Source organism: Auxenochlorella protothecoides, assembly GCF_000733215.1.
Source record: "Auxenochlorella protothecoides strain 0710 unplaced genomic scaffold scaffold24, whole genome shotgun sequence".
NCBI lineage: Eukaryota > Viridiplantae > Chlorophyta > Trebouxiophyceae > Chlorellales > Chlorellaceae > Auxenochlorella > Auxenochlorella protothecoides.
Genome location: NW_011934249.1, coordinates 657,533 through 674,580, shown reverse-complemented (window position 1 = coordinate 674,580; position 17,048 = coordinate 657,533). Strand labels below are relative to the sequence as shown.

Genomic DNA, 17,048 nt, shown 5'->3' with positions numbered 1-17,048 from the left:
GGCGGGGGAGAGCTGGTAGGGGTCCAGGACGCAGGTCTGGAAGCTGCCGTCCATCTGGATGTAGGTGTACTCGCCGGCGATGGGGCGCAGGGCGGAGGTGCCCATCTGGATGGTGACGCGGGTGCCGCCCAGCATGAAGATGGATGAGCCGTCAAAGAGGCCCACGTTGCTGGGGCCGTGCCGGGGGGGGGTGGCACGGCGGCGGGGGAGAGCTGGTAGGGGTCCAGGACGCAGGTCTGGAAGCTGCCGTCCATCTGGATGTAGGTGTACTCGCCGGCGATGGGGCGCAGGGCGGAGGTGCCCATCTGGATGGTGACGCGGGTGCCGCCCAGCATGAAGATGGATGAGCCGTCAAAGAGGCCCACGTTGCTGGGGCCGTACAGCTGCGTGTACCGCAGCACGTCCGCCTGGCGCGCGGCGTAGGAGCAGTCGGAGCGCCAAGTGTCGATCACCGTGCTGTCGTACACCATCAGGCTGCCGGCCATGAAGTAGAGGGTGGGGAAGACGTTGCTCTGCAGGGGGCGCACCATCGCCGCGCCCACAACGGCGGGGAGGTAGCGCGAGGCCAGGTTGGCGATGTGGATGTTGCTCAGCACCAGCGTCCCACCCTGGACCACCAGGAACACGGGCCAGAGGCCGCCGAAATCCAGCGTACTCACGTCGGGGTCCACCGTCAGGGTGCGGGAGGTGCTGTTGAAGGTGACCTCGCCTGGAGATGGGGTGGGGGTCCGGGGCAAGGTCGAGAAGGAGCTTTGGGGTCAAGGGTGTTCAGGGTAAGGCAGAGGGGCGGGGGGCGGCAACCAGCCCAACTCCTCCTGCAGGGGAGGCTGTCCACCCCTGTCGAGAGTCCCATTCCGTACCTTCGGATGTGAGCGTGACGGAGCGCTGGCTCACCTCGATGACCTGGCCAGCGGGCCATGTCTCGTTCGTCAGGGTGAGGTTGCCTGCAGGGAAAGGGGAGGGAGTAGGCCGGGGTTCAGCGTCGCACGCTCCCTGGCGAGCATACCCGGGATCGGGCTTCCCAGCGCGCGCCTGCCCCCACTCACGTATAATTACGATCTCTGTCACACTCGTGTCGTTTCCGGCCAGCCACAGCTCCTCCGCCGTCTCCACGTACACGCGCGGGGATGCCGCTCCTGCCACGAGCAGGGGGACCAGTCCCAGCACCAGCAGGGCCGCGCCTGAGGGACCCCATCGGGCCTGCATGCCTGGTAGCTAGCGCTCTATTTCAGCGGGAGTCATGGCGATGTTTCGCCGACTGTTGACGGGGCCGCTGGGCCAGGGGATCATGTCCCGAAGTGGCCGCTCCGCCGCGCCGGGGCAGGCCTGCTCGCGCGCTCGCTCGAGCCGAGGATCAAACCTGGGAACGTTCGCTTCCCGCTTATCTTTCCCTATCCTCTGCGATGGGAAGTGCTCTGTAAAATCCACAGCATGCTCACCCAATTCACCCCGGCCGGGCAGTGCCTGCGCATGCACAGAGACTGGCCGGGTGGGGACCGCCACACCGCACAATCAGCGCAAGCATTCATGCACTCATACCTCCAGCTCCTTCAGGAGGGCTGCAGCCCTGCCCTGCCAGCTGGTAAGCGCCTCGCGCGCGCGGCCTGACTCGGCACCGCCCTCCAGAGGCAGCTCGGCAAACTCGAGCAGGGCGGCCTGCAGGGCCGCGTCCGACCCCGCCTTCTGCCGCTTTGACGCCGAGACCTCACTGTCAGCCTAGAGATAGTCAGGCGCGGCAGGACGGGCTGAGACAAGTAGCATGCGGGTGCCTGGCTGCCGCGACACGAACAGAGGCACATGCGTCATGCAACGGTCTCGCACACCAGGCACGCTGCATACCACAGCGCTGCATGTGGCACAATTGTACCGAGATCTCAGTATCCCCCCACACCTGGTGCTTATCGGACGCGGCAGCCGCCGCCGCCTTCCTGGCCGCCTCCACGATGGCAGGGGGGAACCTGGCGAATTCCGCGACGTGGATGCCGAAAGACTTGTCGCAGGACCCCTCCTCCACCTGGTACAGCATGGTGAGCGCGCCGGAGGTGTGGTCGATGGCCGCGCCCACGTGCAGGTTCTTCACGCCGCCAGCCCCCCGCAGCGCCGTCAGCTCGTGGAAGTGGGTGGCAAACAGGGTGGGGCAGCCAATGCCGTTCATGAGGTGCTCGGAGATGGCCCACGCCAGACCCATGCCGTCCCTGTGGGAAGGGGGGGGGAGGGGGGGGTGGGAGGCAAGGCGCATTGGGCATTTGAGGGCGCGCGTCCATCCTGCCATCACACATCTGTTACCCCGCTCCTGGACGCTTTTTCGGCCCTCACCAAGTGGATGTGCCCCTCCCAAGCTCGTCGATGATGACCAGGGAGGCTGGCGTGGCGCCCTACATTTGAGGCAGCGGCGGAATCATGCGAGACAGCGAGAAACGCAGGGACCCATGAGCTCTGCACTTCACACGCACGTTCACGGCCCACCACCATTCCCCCTCACCTTGAGGATGGCCGCGCTTTCCAGCATCTCGGCCATGAAGGTGGAGACGCCGCGGGCCTGGCTGTCCCCGGCGCCCACGCGCGCGAAAATGGCGTCCCGCACGGCGATGCTGGCCTGGGTGCAGGGCACCCAGGACCCCACCTGCGCCAGCAGCACCGAGATGCCGACCTGCATGACGTGCGGGGTGGGGCGCTTGAGTATGGGATTGGGTTCCTGAGGGGCAGCAACTCTACAGGCGGGTTGCTGGGGGCGGAAGGACAAGGGCCGCACTGGGTTGGGGGAGGATGATACATCGGAGCGGCCAGACGCCAACCCAGGCCATGGAGAGCATGGAGTTCCTAATGCTGCTGCTCGGAGACTCCCTATACCACCACCCAGGGCCCTGTCACCTAGACATTGCATCCATCTGGTCACTGCATCAGTGCCCCTACCCAAGGTCGCTGGATCATTCCCACCTCCCCGACCACACACCTGCCGGATGAAGGTGCTCTTCCCACCCATGTTGGGGCCGGTGATGATCTGGAACCAGCTCTCCCCGCGCTGCATGACGCAGTCGTTTGGAATAAAATCGACGCCCTCCTGCAGCTCCACACAGGGGTGCCGGCAGCCGACCAGCTCCACGCGACCCCCTGCAGTGAGGCGTAGCGCCTGGGTGTGGATAACTGTGGCAGCAGACCAGGATGCGGGGGTGGCAAGGGCTGTATGAGCATACCATGGGTCAAGCGATGAGGGTTGTGATGCTCCCCGACTTGGCCGAGGTATCCAGGCACACTGATTGTCGCCCATGTCTTGGCCGAGGTGCATACAAGCAGCCAGAGTGCCGCAGGATCCATGGAAACTAGCACAGCGGCCGCTCCCCAGCCTCGCCGAGCAAAGCTCCGGTGCAACAGCCATCCCAAACACCCCACTCCGCACCGTCGGCGGGCAGCAGGGAGGGCCGGACGTAGGGCCTGGGGGCGGTGACAGCGACGTCCGCAAACGCCACCAGGACGTCCAGCTCAGCGAGTACGCTGCGCACCTGCTCCCACACCTGGCAGAAGGTGGCCGCCACAGACACCACCTGCGGCCGGGGGTGGGGTGTAGGAGGGGGCGAAGCTGGGCTGGAATTTGAAGCTGGGTGTGCGAGAGGTGGAAGCCGGGCCGGGCCCGTGCGCAGATTCTGTGTTCAAGGGGAAACTCGTCCCTTCACACCCGTGCGCACACTGCACAGCCCCCACACAAGGGAGAGCCGGGGGCCAGCAAGGTCCTCTGACCACACGAAAGATGCCCCCATGTCCCTCCTTCCCTTGCCCGGCCAACCCACCTGCGCCACGAGAGTCGACTGGCGCGAATCGTACTCGGATGCTAGTGCCTGCAGCCGCTCGGCGGCCGCCTTGAGCGCCTTGTTGGTGAACTTGAGGCCATCCTTGCGGGTCTCAAGCTCGAGGTATCGGGCCTGGGCAGGGAGTGGATGGGCTCAGGGCGTGGTGCCCGCCGGTGCGTGGGTGAATGCGCTCAAGAGCAGCCAGTCTTTGGTCGACCCATCGCTGGTGACAGCAACTGGAAAGGCAGGCAGCATGGGTCACCACCTGAGACACCCACATTCCAACCTCCCCCCTCCTCACCCGCAGCTTGGACCGGACCGACTTCTCCTCCTTCGTGGTGATCCTGAGACACCGCAGGCGCTGGTTGGCAAACTTGTGCCACTCCAGCCTGGAAGGGGAGAGGGGGGTTGGAGGAGGATCCAGTGGGAGGTGGATTTGAAGGCAGCTGGCTGGACTTTTCAGGATCATAACAAGACCGATGGCTGGAGAGTGCAGGCGGCACGCCGCCCTCGCCTGGGGACAACAGCATGGCAACGCTTCACAAGACATGTATCTGCAGCTTGACGAGACTCCAGACCGCCCAGCACTCACTTGATGGTCTTGTCCAGGCACAGCCCCAGGTCCTGGGCGGCCTCCTCCGCCAGGCCCTGGATCTTCTTCTCCAGGTTCAGCTTCTCCACCTCCACCTCTTGCAGACCCTACATCATGCGGGTGGGGCGCCGAGGGTGTGTGCAGGGCCTTGGTTCTGCAGCAGGCACGCCTGGGCGCTGGGCCACAGGGAGGGTCTGACAGCTCCACACACGCGATGGCGAAAGGCCACACCACCCAGCCCTCCTCATCATGCGTTCGCACCGGGTCGTAGCTGGCGGCGATGAGGTACTCATCTGGGATGCGGTCCAGGTCGATCGCCGTCTCCAGCAGCGCCTCGAAACGCACGAGGTGGTCGGCGTCGTGGGCCAGGGCCAGGGGGTCGGCGAATCTGAGCGGGGTCCACATGGGGAGCCGACTCAGGCATGGATGGAGCTGCCACAAATGGAGCCCTGAACCGCAGGCAATCCTGGACTCTTTGACCTTTCCTTGCAGGGCGGGACCGAGCGTCACCTCCCTCACCCAGGCCCCCGCCTCGCAACCCACCTCTCCATCAGGGTCGAGGCGTGTGGCCCTGAGTGCGCCCGGAGGACGGCCTCGATCAGGGGCAGACGTGAGGAGGCGCGGTACAGCTGGCACAGGTCGCTGAGGGAGGCCTTGCCGCGCTCCAGCTTCCGCGACAGCATCTCCAGGTCCGGCAAGCCTGTGGGCAAGCGCAAGTGGGGATTGAGAGAGTGCAAGGTGAGGCCCACTGACCTCAAGCTGTTGGCCAGGAGGAGGGGCCTGTCTTGAGCCCCGGTGCAAGCCAGGCCCACCGGCAAACACCCGTCAATCACACCCTGAGCCTTGCCCCTCCTGCATCATGCAGCTGATCCAGCCATTATACCACCGGGGCCTTCCCCGCTATGCCATCCCGTGCCCACACCTCTGAGGTGCATCTGCTGCAGCGCTTGGCGCAGCTCCGCATCCCCCACCAGCGCCTCCACCACATCATGCCTCATCCTCAGGGTATCCAGGTCGAGCAGCGGCTGCTTCAACCAGGTCTGTGCGAGGTAGATGGAGGATGGATACGGGAGGGGTGGCAGCGGTGGGATGAACTTTCACACAGAGCATGTGCCTTCATCTGGCTGGTGACATGCCGCTCCGTCCCCCATACATGCAAAGACTCACCCTGAGCAGGCGCTTCCCCATGGCGGTCTTGCCCCGGTTTAGCAGTCCAAATAGCGAAAAGGTGTCTGAGACGTCGCCCCGCCCCCGCATCACGCTCAGTGCGCGCTGTGAGAGGAGTAGATGAGGGCAATGGGGGGGAGTGATCTACACCTCATGGTCACAGGGCGCCAGCGGCCTCTTGCCTTCGCCCTCTCGGATCACACCTGGTCTCCCGGGGTAAAGAGGCCCAAGTCCATCCCCCCCCACCTCCACCCACTCCCTCAACCCCCGCCATCATCACCACCCACACCGCCCACCCACCTGGGCGGCGGCATCCATGCGCATGAACTTGCCCAGGTCCAGCCGGTCCAGGCCGTACTTGCCATGCCCCGACCCGTCGGCCAGCAGCTCGCCAAAGGCCAGCACGCCGGCCAGGGCCGCGGAGGCATGGTGCCCCTCCAGCACATGCCGGTGCTGCTCCAGGGTTCCCGGGAGCAGCAGGCGCTGCAGGTCCTGGTCCAGGTTGCGCGCCGAGAAGGACGCACGCGGGCGCGGCGCGGGGGCGGCGCCCGTCCGCGCCAGCACGTCCATGGCCCTGTGCAGATCCAGGGACTGGGCGCCGGGCTGCCCCGCCTCAGACGCCGTGTCCTGCCGGATTGGGGGGGGTTGAAACTTGGGCACCATGTCTGGGGGACGGGCGAGGCGCCGGTGCGCGTAGCGCACCGCCGCTTGCATGAGGAGTACAAGAAACCTCCGTGAGAATCTGGCAGCGGGTGCGTCTGACTCAAACCCTTCAGCGCCCACCCACAGGACCATGCGCACCTTGACGACCGCGCACTCGCGCACTCCCAGCTGCACCAGGGCGCTCTCCAGGTGGTTGAAGTGGTCGTCGTCGGTGAACTCGACCGTCCTCAGCACGCGTGCCCCGGGGTCAACGTACGCCAGGCCCACCGTGCGTAGACCTGCACGGAAGCCGGGGGTGGCAGTGCCGGGTGGCATCTGTTGGCACAGGCTTGGACAGACCACGACCTACCCATCCTATCATATCGCACCGACATTACGATACAACCAGCTCAACAAAGGTTGTGCAGCAGCAGCGATCTGGTGTGTGACACACGACAGCCGAGATGGATCTTCACCACATCTCGGACTCCTTCCAGAGACGAGGACTCCATAACCCCACCGACCTTCGGTTTGCCCTAGAGACAGGGCGGCCAGGAGGGGGACCTCCCCAAGATCCCCTGATCGAGTCAGCTCGGCCTCAAAGTCACTCAACAAGCTAGGAGAGCCCCTCCTGCAAGTCAAGGGTGGAATGGTGGAGGATCATGTGAATGGATGCGGGGACACTGTAGTGCTGGGGCAGAAGCACATCAGGAACTTGGACACCTTGGATCCAAGGCAAGTGAAGGCGCCCCAAGACAGAACACCTCGCTGTCCTGGCTGGCCCTGATGAGTCAGAGGGCCACACCAGCCCCAGGGAACCGACGTACTTGGTGCATGACCAGTTAGTCCCCGCCCCCTCATAGAACTCCACACTGTGCTCGCCGGGGTCAATCAACAGGTAGCGCAGGGTGGAGGGGAGCAAGGCCCAGCTCAGTGTCACCCCTGGATGGGTTGAGAGTCGTCAGGCAAGTAGAATGTATTGATTGGGGTGGCAGGTTTAAAACCTTGTAGGGCGATCGGCAACAGGCTGCCACCAGTGCTGCGTCTCATCAGCATCTGTGGCTCACCCAGGGTGCCCTGCTGCACTGATCAAACAGCTTCAAGCTCACCTGGAAGGCCGTTGTCTGCCACACCGCTGCGGGACACCTGGGCTGTGCTGCGATACAGGTGCTTGGCAAGCGCGTAGGCCACCTCTCCATGCACAGACAAGCATGACTTGCGGTCGAAGATGCGGACCAGACCAGCTTGCTGTGGGAGTGCAAAACCAATAAGAATTCTGGACTCGTGCATGCCAAGGTCCGGGGCATGTGAGGCAAAGCCCAAGCATGAGGTGGTGGGCTTGCACTGGCGTGCACACACCCATGCCCTCCCTCCATATCACCACATGGCGGGAGCCTCCTCACCTGCGGCAGAGATGCATACCAGTTTTCAAATGCAGACTGGTCTACGCCGGACACTTCCAACAGCGGCGCCTCCTCCGGCATGGCTCAGGCGAGTTGGCGTTCACAGAGAAAGGTGTCCGAGATCACTTCGGCGGAGGTGTACGTCCCATCCACCTCTCCAGCACTTCTAATCGAGCACAACCTCTCTCCTCGGCTGTACAGGGTAACGATTTCCATCGAGCATGCAGGGCCGGGAGCAGGGATTCGAATCGCGAGGTTTGATGAATTGTGCCATGCTGCGGCGTGCGGGGATTCAAGTCCCATTCCACAAGGGCAGTGTTCCTACAGTGCTGAGGGCAGCAGAATGGCATGTTGGATGTATATAAACAGAAAGTTCTAGTTTATGAGTATTATTTGATGCCGTGGCTGGAGTGTTGACAGGAAGGATGTGCCCCTTGGCTTGCGAGGACCCCAATGGACCGGGTTTCGGTGAAGCGGAACGACAAGGCCGCTGCTTGGCGAGACAAGGTCAGTGAGGAGGATCGTCTGTGCAATGATTGCACTTTCAACCGTCGACTCTGCAGACATTGACGCCGTGATCCGATTTACTCCATCGTTGTGCAGCTCCGGAGCGAGTGTCTGGCACGGGTACGCGAGCAGCGGCAGTCTATTCTGGACAAGTTGAGAGCCAGCAGGGAAGAGACGCATGAAGGAGGGCGAGCCTCCCTCAACCTGATTCTACATAATGCGCTCGATTCACGAGAAAATGGAGACAGAAGCCTGGCCATGGATTACACACTCCCTGGACCGGAGTATGAAGAGCTCATGCAGGTAAGTGTTTAGGTAGTGTGGTCGTCAATACTGTTCACTGGCAAGGTAGGTTCGGGCATGAAGGTCTGTGGACCCGAAGTCTACAACAGGGCTCCCATTTTTGGCCTCATGTGCGCATAGTCCCTGGAGGAAGCCCTTTGGCAAGACGCCACTGCTCTGGGACACAATGAAAGCGACTACCTTGACGACCTGGAGGCAGCAGAGATGGAGGCAAGCTGGCAAGCAGCTGAGGCAGAGGGTTCCACCCCAACTCCCTGCCCATGCTGTGGCTATCATGCACTGTACAGTGGTCCTGGCGGCAGAGTCTCGTGCAAGGCATGCCACCTCCATCTTCAAGTTGCTTCCCTTGAGGCCCTGAGGGAGCTCCTCGCTGTTGTCCTGCAGGTCAGTCATGCACGGGGGTACATTGTCCATAGCAGTGCTCAAGGATGCGGCATCCTCCTGCCTCTGTCAGCATGGCCTCCCGGCGCATGATCACTACCTGCTTGTAGGTGTACACCAGCCCACGTGTGGACCCTGCGACATTCCCCCCATTCCTCACCTCCAACAGGAGCACTGGCAGAGGGGCTGCAGCCACACACCGTCCTTCCAGGCACACAGGAGCCAAGCAGGAGAGGCCACGCGCCTATGGGCCCGCTGTCAGGGCTGCGGCATGCGAGTGCAAGTTTTGTGATGCACAGCATCCCATCTGGCCGAGTAAACTGGTGCAGAGTTGAGCTTCGGTGCCACTGTGTGTTCGACGGTGGACAAACACCAGCTTTGCAGCCTTACAATGCTTGACCATGGCTTCACAAGACACCGTTGACGGAGGAATGTAGAAGATCCCGGCGCCGAGATCGTGCGGAAGAGGTCGATGAGCAACCACAGGCCCACATTTCGATGCTGAGGCACGCGAAAACAACATAAAGATCATGAGGTTCTTAAACCATAAAGCATTGATGAAGATGGTATCCTGAGGTATCCCCACCATAGCCAGCCTCCATGTCCGTGCGCATACCCCGTGAGAAGGTGTCCGCCGACAAGTGGGCTGTATCGCACAGCAGCGACGAGGCCAAGCGTGCGAAGAAGAGGGCGAGACAGGGTGTCTTGTCCAGGACGACCAGCACGGTGGTCGAGGGCACCAGGCCACCCCACGTGAGTGGCTCATGGTGGTGGCCAGGCCACCCCTGCCCGAGATGCGAGGTTCTGCAGGGCTAGCAACTCATGTGATAGAACATATCCACCCTGCCATCTCCCTTTTAAACCCTGCAGACTCTAGCTGGCGCGGGCGATGTCATCCTGCAGGCACTCCCTCCTGCGGTCCGTGACCCCTTGCAGCGAGCCTTGACCGACATGGGCACCTTCCTGCACCAGCTCTTTCACCGACAGCAGGCGAAACAGCCCGGGTCGAGCTCAAGACCAGGCAGGACTTGACCTCATGGTCATCGACATGAATCGGATGGGGATCACACATGCAGGAGAGGGGGGAGGTGAATGGCCTCGTCCCTGGTGCAAGCAAATCAGCCCGGGCCCATTGTAATACATGCACACCTAGCAGAGGCAGGCACCAATACATTGGAGCACCGCGCATGGCACTCGGGTGGCTGCGGCCCTCGCATGGCGGCCGTGCCCTTCAGCGCGCTACGCCTCCCTCATGTCCTGGCCCAGCCGTGGCACGGCCTCGTCCCAGGGCCCATTGATCTTGGCCTTGAATTTGTGGGCCCGCACCAGCCACAGCGGGCACAGCACTCCCAGGAACACTACGGCCAGCGCGAAGAGGGCGCCGGCGTGGCGCGAGGCGCCCCAGACCGCTGCCCCCGCCCCCGCCAGCGTGCCCGCCGTCAGCGCGGCGCGCGCGCCGGCGCCGGCGGCGCCCACCTGGCGCCGGGCGTAGGGCGCCAGCACGAATGCCAGCAGGGAGAGCAGGAGCTGGGCCGCCACGTCAGCCACGTCCCTCAACCTGCTCGCCACCAGGATGGCCGCCGCCAGGATGGCGGCGAGGCTGAGGGAGCCCTGCAGGGAGGCCGCGGGGCCGGAGGACGCCGGGCGGTAGTCGGCGAGGTAGAGGTGCGCCAGGGCCAGGCCCAGGACGCAGGCCAGCACCGTGTCCGAGGAGATGGAGAGGGTGAGCGTGGAGTACAGGGGGCTCATCAGCGCCGTGGCGGCGGCCAGCTGTAGCATCGCGGCCGCCGCGGAGCGCGGGTCGGCGGGCAGGGGGGCAGGGGCGGGGGCGAGGGTGCGGATCAGTGCCCAGCCGGCGGTGGAGAACAAGGCGCAGCGCAGCAGGAGACCCGTGCTCGTCAATCGACCCTGCGAGGGATGGGGTGGGCGGAGTGGGGGGGTGGAGACGGAGGGGAACAGGAAGTCGAGTGGAGGAGGGTGTGGGAAGGAGGCGAGATGCAGTGTGGCACGTCCAGGGTGCCTGCCAGGAACAGACGCAAGGTGAGTTCATGCAATCGGACCAGTCTAAACCACCCTTTCTCAATCCAAAAGCTATAATCAGGCTTTGGCAAGCACGCGACTCACGGTGTATAAATTGTGGGTGAGTGCGCCCACCCAGCAGACGGTGGCGAGCTGCTCAAGGACAGGGCAAGCCTGGCTCACAACTCGTGCGTAGCTCCGCACCGGCACACGGTCGTTGACGACAAGGGATTCCAGGAAGGCGGGACTGGTGTAGTTGTCGGGCCATGGCTGCTCCTTGTACAGTACCTTTTGCCAGGGCGAGGGAGGGGGCGGTGGGGGGTCGCCCCCAGGGGGCATACCCCGCCCGGCCCGGAATGGAAAGGCCTAGGGTGCCAGGGCGATGCAAGGAGTCGTCAAATCAGGCATTGAGACAGCCCAACATGTGCATTTTATGGCTGTGGCTGCAAGTTACATTGATCGGTGGGGTGTCGGGACTTCCTATCGCAGGTTCAAATTGGGGCGCGCGGGCGCGATGATTGGAGTTCTTCTTGCTGCCTTGATGCCACAGCAGTAGGCCATCGTACTGTACAACGTGAGGGTTTGCCTGCTTTCTGCCAACTTTGGAGTAGAATGGAGGCACCGTCAAGCGCGCCGGCTGCAGAACCGCAGTTTCTCGCCAGCGGCACCGGGACCGAACCGGCCCAGCCCTCCGCAACAGGAGACGGTCCATCCACGAGCAAAGCGCAGCTGGTAAGGGGGCTTAGCAGTGCTGGTTTTCCATGATCAAGGTCAAGACAGATCCTTACCCTCCCGATGGTTCCAACCTTCTCCGGCGTCAATCCTGTCCCACACCCCTAGATTCTCACTCTGGGAAGAGTGAAGACCCTGATCAAAGAGGACGCTGATGTCAAGTTTGTTTCCTCAGAAGCTTACTTCGCGATTGCCAAGGCGACAGTGAGTGTTGAGGGTTGGGACACAGCTGCTGTTGTCTCTCGAGCATCCCACCTTACCTGGTGGCACCATCAAGAGGCACAGCTGGGGTGATGTACCTGCTGTCTCTGGCAAACATCAGGCCGTTCCCTTCCCTCCTGGCGCACGCTCCAGTACCTCCTCTTGCCCACACCGCCTCCCAGGAGCTGCTTCTAGAAGCCATGACGGAACGTGCTGCTCAGCCAATGCTCCAGTCTGGACGGAGCCAATTGGGGTATGGCGATGTCGCCCAGGCGGTCTCCAGCTGGCAGTCGCTGGACTTCCTCGGGGACGTTATCCCGCACAAGATCCCCGCCGGCGTCGTGCTACAGAAGATGCTGGCCGCCAAGGCTGCTGCCGCCGTGGCATAGGCGGCTCCTCTATGGAGCAGAGTTGGGGGTGGTGCCCTTTCCAGCTTTGTGTCCCATGGGCATGCTCTCACAAGTGGATGCTCCACAAACTACCAGCCCCAAACGAGATGGAACTGGGACCAAGAGCCTCCCAGGCTTGTCCTTGGCCTCTCTTGAACTGCCATGACTCTGCAGGCATGCAACTGCGTGGGGCATCCCTGCTCTGTATGTGCGGACTGCTCAAGTATCATGTCAGGCCTCTGAAGGTGCTTGAGCTGGAGCACATGCCCATGCCTTACAGGGAACAAACATCGTGCTCCTGATGCAGGGAGGGTGCCGTCTACTCAGAGGAATCAGGGGGGGTCAAAGTGGTGGGCACATGCCTTGGAATTTCACCAAGTGCCTAACGCATGGATGCCAGCCAGATACGTTGGCGGTTGCAGGGTCGATCAGGCGGTGGTGGCAAGGACCTCGGGGGCGGCCCCGGCTCCTGCGTTGATCTTCTGCTCGCGGGCCGTGGCCTGGGAGCATGCAGCCTGAGCGACGCAATCGTGCCCGATGAAGTTCTGAAGTGGTAGTGATGAATGGCATCGCCGTGAGTCCCGGGTTGTGCATGCAGAGATCCATACCAGACAACGCAACATTTTGTGTGTCCAAGTGCATGCGCTGTGCCCCATGAGCACCCATTCTGGGTCTTGAGAAGATGACCCGGGCTCCCAAAACCCACCAGGAAGTTGAAGACGGCGATCAGCGTGAAGCCCACAAAGGTCAGGGTGAGGCGGGAGAAGAGGATTCCAGCGGCGTCATCCATGGCCTGCGGAGGGGCATGGGTATGGCATGAGGTTGCCAGAGCTCCACCACATGCACAGCGTAGCTTGGAAAATTGGTGATCACAAGCCCAGGTCCCCTCCAGCCGTGACACATACTCTCCCCCCCTGCTCACGGAAACACAAACACACACGCCGACCTTGAGGTTGTCGTTGGCAAAGAGCATGGCCAGGACGGTGGCTGTGGCGCCCAGGATGTGGATGCCCACCGCCGGGGTGCAGCTGCTCCGCGCGGCATTCAGGGTGGCGCCCGCCAGGTAGGCCAGCTGGAGGGCCCAGCCCCACCACTGGAAACGGTAGGTCTTCACGCAGGATGCGACGAGGGCATCCAGCACCGGCTCCTGGTCCAGCAGGAGCTTGCGGGAGTTGGTGCCCACCACGTCCCGGGACCAGCACAGGGACTGGAGGGCGGCCAGGCCGCACAGGGTCAGGGCGGTGGCGCACCAGCCCAGGGCCAGCGGGCCGTGGCGCAGCATCGTGTTCCTTGGGCAAGCCATCCTAAGCCTCTGTGGGTCGGTAGCGGTCGAGAAAAGGTCAACGCAGGGTGGCTGCTGGATTCAAGGAGTTTTAATCATTTGGAGTCTTGTATGGACAACCACAGTCATAATAATGGCCATGGCCAGCCTTCGAGGGCGGGATCTCGGTCAGACATGCCCGGTACGCACGACACCATGAACCCTCGCCCTGAGCTCCATCGCACCCTTTTCCTGTGTCAAATGACTCAAACAATACAAAGATGATAAAAACACGGTGTTGCCGGAGTGCTTTGCAGAAACGGTACGTATGGGCCAGGGTCTTCGTCTCCACGGTCATCTCGACCGTCGTTTTCCGGATTGCGGGCTTGAGAAAGAAAGTGGTGGGTTTGTGCTAAACGCTCGGTCCTAAGGCAGCCCGGGCCGACCCATGCCTCAATAAGGGACACAAATGCTAATGATGGCTCGGAAGGTCTCCAACGAGTCCCCGCTAGACCCGAAGCCTTTTTCCCACTTCGCGAGGCTTGCAGGGGCTAGTCGGGGTACGCACACATGTTACGAAGCAGCGTTTTAGCCTAAATTAGTAAAAAATGGGTGAGGAATCGAGGGCAGGGGCGTTCCACTGCAGTCCGGGCATCTCCGTGCTGCCTGACGGGCCCCCGTTGGGCTTGACGAGGCCAAGGGGGAATTCCTCACAGCCGTTCCCATCACCAGGCCCCAGATGCCAGCCACCCACAAACCACCTGCCTGGATGCTGGCCGCATTGATGGCAAACATGGGATGCACAGCAAACCTATGGTCGCCTTGGCCTTCATTTGCCAGCAGAAGCAGTCTGCCGCCTATTGCCATTCCCCCTCTCGAGATAGGGCCGGATATGGCGTACTCCCCCGTCAAGATGCCGCGCAAAGATGATGGCCTCCTCTGTCCAGCAGGCAGCCCAGATTGCAGCTTCCGTCAGGACGTAGTACAGTGCGCCGCACTCCTCCAACCAATCATTCTCTGCGATCAGGGTTATCCAGATTGCGAGAGTCTAGAATGCTTCAGTAAACACTGGCTGGCCCTCACCTAGCAAGCCCAGGTTGCCAGGGATGGTCAGGAGTGATGTGTGTGTGCTATTTCTGTCCATCATGTGTAGGATGGTAGCTCTGTCTGCTCTTTGGGGTAAAGACATATGGAACTGAAGCCGGGACAAGACAGGTTTCAAGTGGCAGGTCTGCCTCTGGCACCTGCCCATTGCTGCGCCTTCAGCCGGTGCTGGCCTTGGATGCTGCGATGCGCCCTCTGTTATTGCTAGGAAAATTGGATCCATCATCGGCTCGATGCGTCAAATTAAAAGGACATCCCCGCCGGTGTCTCCCAGTTGTGTTGATGTGGGCCAGTTTCTACAGATACTTCATTATATGGCCAAGGACATGACATGGCGGCTGCTACTTTTCAAATTTGTGCAGGAGGCGGAGGCATGGGTCCCCTTGCAGTGGCCCTAATAGGATCTTTTTCGGTGATTGACGCAGTTTGCAGCATATAATCAGCATACAAGCGGGGATGGGCAAAGAATATAGCACTGAATACAATGGTTTGAAAAGAGTGCATCAAGGCAATTCAAGGAACACAAGTATTGATGTTTCTCTTAGCCCATGTGTTCACTCCTCAGCGGCAGGGAAGCTTGCCCTAGGAAACACTAATAACTGAGCCGAAAGGGTCCCGATGGGCATGCGGAGCTGCTGGGGCAGCAGGCAGCAGCGCGGATGCAGAGCTGAATTACCGCCCTGGGAGCGATCACTGTGCATGATGTCCAATGTTTCTTTGCACTCGAAATGAGCCTCAATGTGTCATTTCTGAATTGTACTGCTTCATGCAGTGAGCCTTCAGGAGGTCGTACTCTAGGACAGGTCGCAAATATACAGCATCCGTGGAAGTTGTGACAGAAGTCATTCCTGCCCAATCTGAGAGGGCACGATGGCCCACAGCTTAAGCATCTATTGATTTTGCATGTGTGTCTTAATTGAATTGAATCCGCCAACTGATTGAATGTCGGTGTGAGTCCTCTTGTCGCCCGGGGATATGGCAGGAAGCTGCCTCATCGTGTCCGGGGCCTCCCATGTCCGGATAGGAGCGAGAAAGGGGGGGTGGGGGTAAGATGGACATACAAGCGACCTCGGTATACGTAATACTAGCTCAAAAATCTTTAATTTATTTTTCTCCCAAGGTACATCGCGGTACCCATCTGGTGGACGTTGAGGCCCTGTACGGGTTTGTGCGGCAAAATGGCGCCGCGTGGGCAGGCTACCCTGATGAGCTACGCGCTTCTTGTACTAAGCCTTGGTGTATTCTCAAGGGTGAGTCAGATGGAAGTTCTTACTATACGAAGCTGTTTGGGAAATGTATGGTGCGCGTATCCATCTATGTTCAGTTGGTGACGTCCGCCAGCCCACCATCTTTGCCGCAAGGGTGCTTGCTCGACAAAGTTCTTCCCGCTCCCAACTGTTACATGAGCAAGGCCATTCACATATGACTGTTTTTTCAGGGCTTGATGCTGTCGAAGTTTGCTCTCTGAGAGTCTAGATGCTGCTGTCCGACGGGCAAGATTCGCCTCGTACAGCCCGGATGTACAGCGTCCGGGCCACGGAAGCTGGATCCTCAACCAACACCAACACCCCCAAACACCCCTTGTTCTCCCATAGGTACGGACCCCACGTGTATATGCTGGAGGCCAGCAGCGCAGATGACATTTGCAGGTTCGTCCTGAGTTGGGTCTGGTCTTGGTCCTGGAATGCAGATCCAAGCCAGTGACCGACTCAAATGGGTGGTTCCTTCTAATGAATCCCCTCCATCACAAGCACAACAGGTGGATGGGCTACAGCAAGGCGGGGTCGATTAGGGGGACAACCCTTCACGTTCTTGGCGTTTCTGCCAGCGCCATCAAGATGACGCCCTTTGAGATCATCAAGGAGAGGTCCACCAGGATGCTGGTGGCCCTCGAATGCCTCAAGGCAGGACAGAAGGCTTGCACCGCGGACAAAGATGGAAACATTGGAACCGGGAACAAGGGGAAGAACAACTTTGGTGACTATAACAACGGCAACAACAATATTGGTGTGCAGGCTTGGGAAATCGATGGTATGGCACTGGGGTCCTGATTGTTGCACAAGCTGGGTGGAGAGATGCGCCATGCATGAGTATGACCTTGCTCAACGACAGCATCCCGACTCTATCGTGCGCAGGGAGCTACAACAAGGGATACCTGAATTGGGGTCTCAACAACAAGGGCACAAATCTGCGGTGCAACAACGCAGTCGGAAGGCGGACGACGATCCTCAATTTCTGCAACGTGAAGGAACTTCGCAAGACAGTGCTTAGGGACTACAATCGACCGCCACCTTCACCGCCCAAGAAGGCATCCCCTCAACCCTCCAAGAAAGCCGCCCCCCCTCCTCTCAAAATTGCATCCCCGCCGCCTCCCACAAAGGCGTCCCCGCCACTCTTTCCAATCGGATCACTGCCTCCACCAACATCTCCCAGCCCTCCGCCCTCCTCACCGCCCCCAAACCCTCCACCACCATCCCGACCACCCAGCCCTCCACCACCATCCCCACCACCCAGCCCTCCACCAACCTCACCGCCTCATAGCCCTCCACCATTCCCACCGCC

At 61.2% G+C, this 17,048-nt stretch overlaps 6 protein-coding genes across 6 annotated transcripts in view; 2 read left to right on the top strand and 4 right to left on the bottom strand.

The window, feature by feature from the left end:
* F751_2624 (Serine/threonine-protein kinase HT1) overlaps positions 1–1,206 on the bottom strand; it is a gene marked incomplete at both ends in the record, with an annotated part of 5,765 nt that extends 4,559 nt beyond the window's left edge. The window contains 3 exons of the mRNA XM_011400376.1: positions 166–709; positions 861–944; positions 1,047–1,206. Of these exons, the coding sequence (XP_011398678.1) occupies positions 166–709; positions 861–944; positions 1,047–1,206 (788 nt within the window). The remainder of the gene's footprint in view (positions 1–165; positions 710–860; positions 945–1,046) is intronic.
* A 327-nt stretch (positions 1,207–1,533) lies between these two features.
* On the bottom strand, positions 1,534–7,476 carry F751_2623 (DNA mismatch repair protein MSH2; the record flags this gene model as incomplete). The annotated part of the gene is made up of 19 exons (XM_011400375.1): positions 1,534–1,716; positions 1,892–2,195; positions 2,317–2,375; positions 2,483–2,650; positions 2,954–3,144; positions 3,398–3,542; positions 3,786–3,917; positions 4,087–4,174; positions 4,378–4,484; positions 4,639–4,765; positions 4,921–5,077; positions 5,300–5,417; positions 5,545–5,649; positions 5,845–6,036; positions 6,109–6,171; positions 6,346–6,485; positions 6,711–6,817; positions 7,014–7,128; positions 7,296–7,476. 19 exons carry the CDS (start codon positions 7,474–7,476, stop codon positions 1,534–1,536), a joined length of 2,682 nt encoding a protein of 893 aa, XP_011398677.1.
* A 2,543-nt stretch (positions 7,477–10,019) lies between these two features.
* Positions 10,020–11,138, bottom strand: F751_2621 (hypothetical protein; the record flags this gene model as incomplete). Its single annotated transcript, XM_011400373.1, has 3 exons — positions 10,020–10,085; positions 10,284–10,550; positions 10,983–11,138. The coding sequence occupies 3 exons, from the start codon at positions 11,136–11,138 to the stop codon at positions 10,020–10,022; spliced, it is 489 nt and encodes a 162-aa protein (XP_011398675.1).
* F751_2622 (hypothetical protein) lies at positions 10,033–10,272 on the top strand (the record flags this gene model as incomplete). The annotated part of the gene is made up of 1 exon (XM_011400374.1): positions 10,033–10,272. One exon carries the CDS (start codon positions 10,033–10,035, stop codon positions 10,270–10,272), a length of 240 nt encoding a protein of 79 aa, XP_011398676.1.
* A 273-nt stretch (positions 11,139–11,411) lies between the features above and the next one.
* Positions 11,412–12,121, top strand: F751_2620 (Nuclear transcription factor Y subunit C-2; the record flags this gene model as incomplete). The annotated part of the gene is made up of 3 exons (XM_011400372.1): positions 11,412–11,531; positions 11,640–11,735; positions 11,915–12,121. 3 exons carry the CDS (start codon positions 11,412–11,414, stop codon positions 12,119–12,121), a joined length of 423 nt encoding a protein of 140 aa, XP_011398674.1.
* Positions 12,122–12,549: 428 nt separating this feature from the next.
* On the bottom strand, positions 12,550–13,403 carry F751_2619 (hypothetical protein; the record flags this gene model as incomplete). The annotated part of the gene is made up of 3 exons (XM_011400371.1): positions 12,550–12,666; positions 12,828–12,914; positions 13,068–13,403. 3 exons carry the CDS (start codon positions 13,401–13,403, stop codon positions 12,550–12,552), a joined length of 540 nt encoding a protein of 179 aa, XP_011398673.1.
* Positions 13,404–17,048: the final 3,645 nt, after the last annotated feature.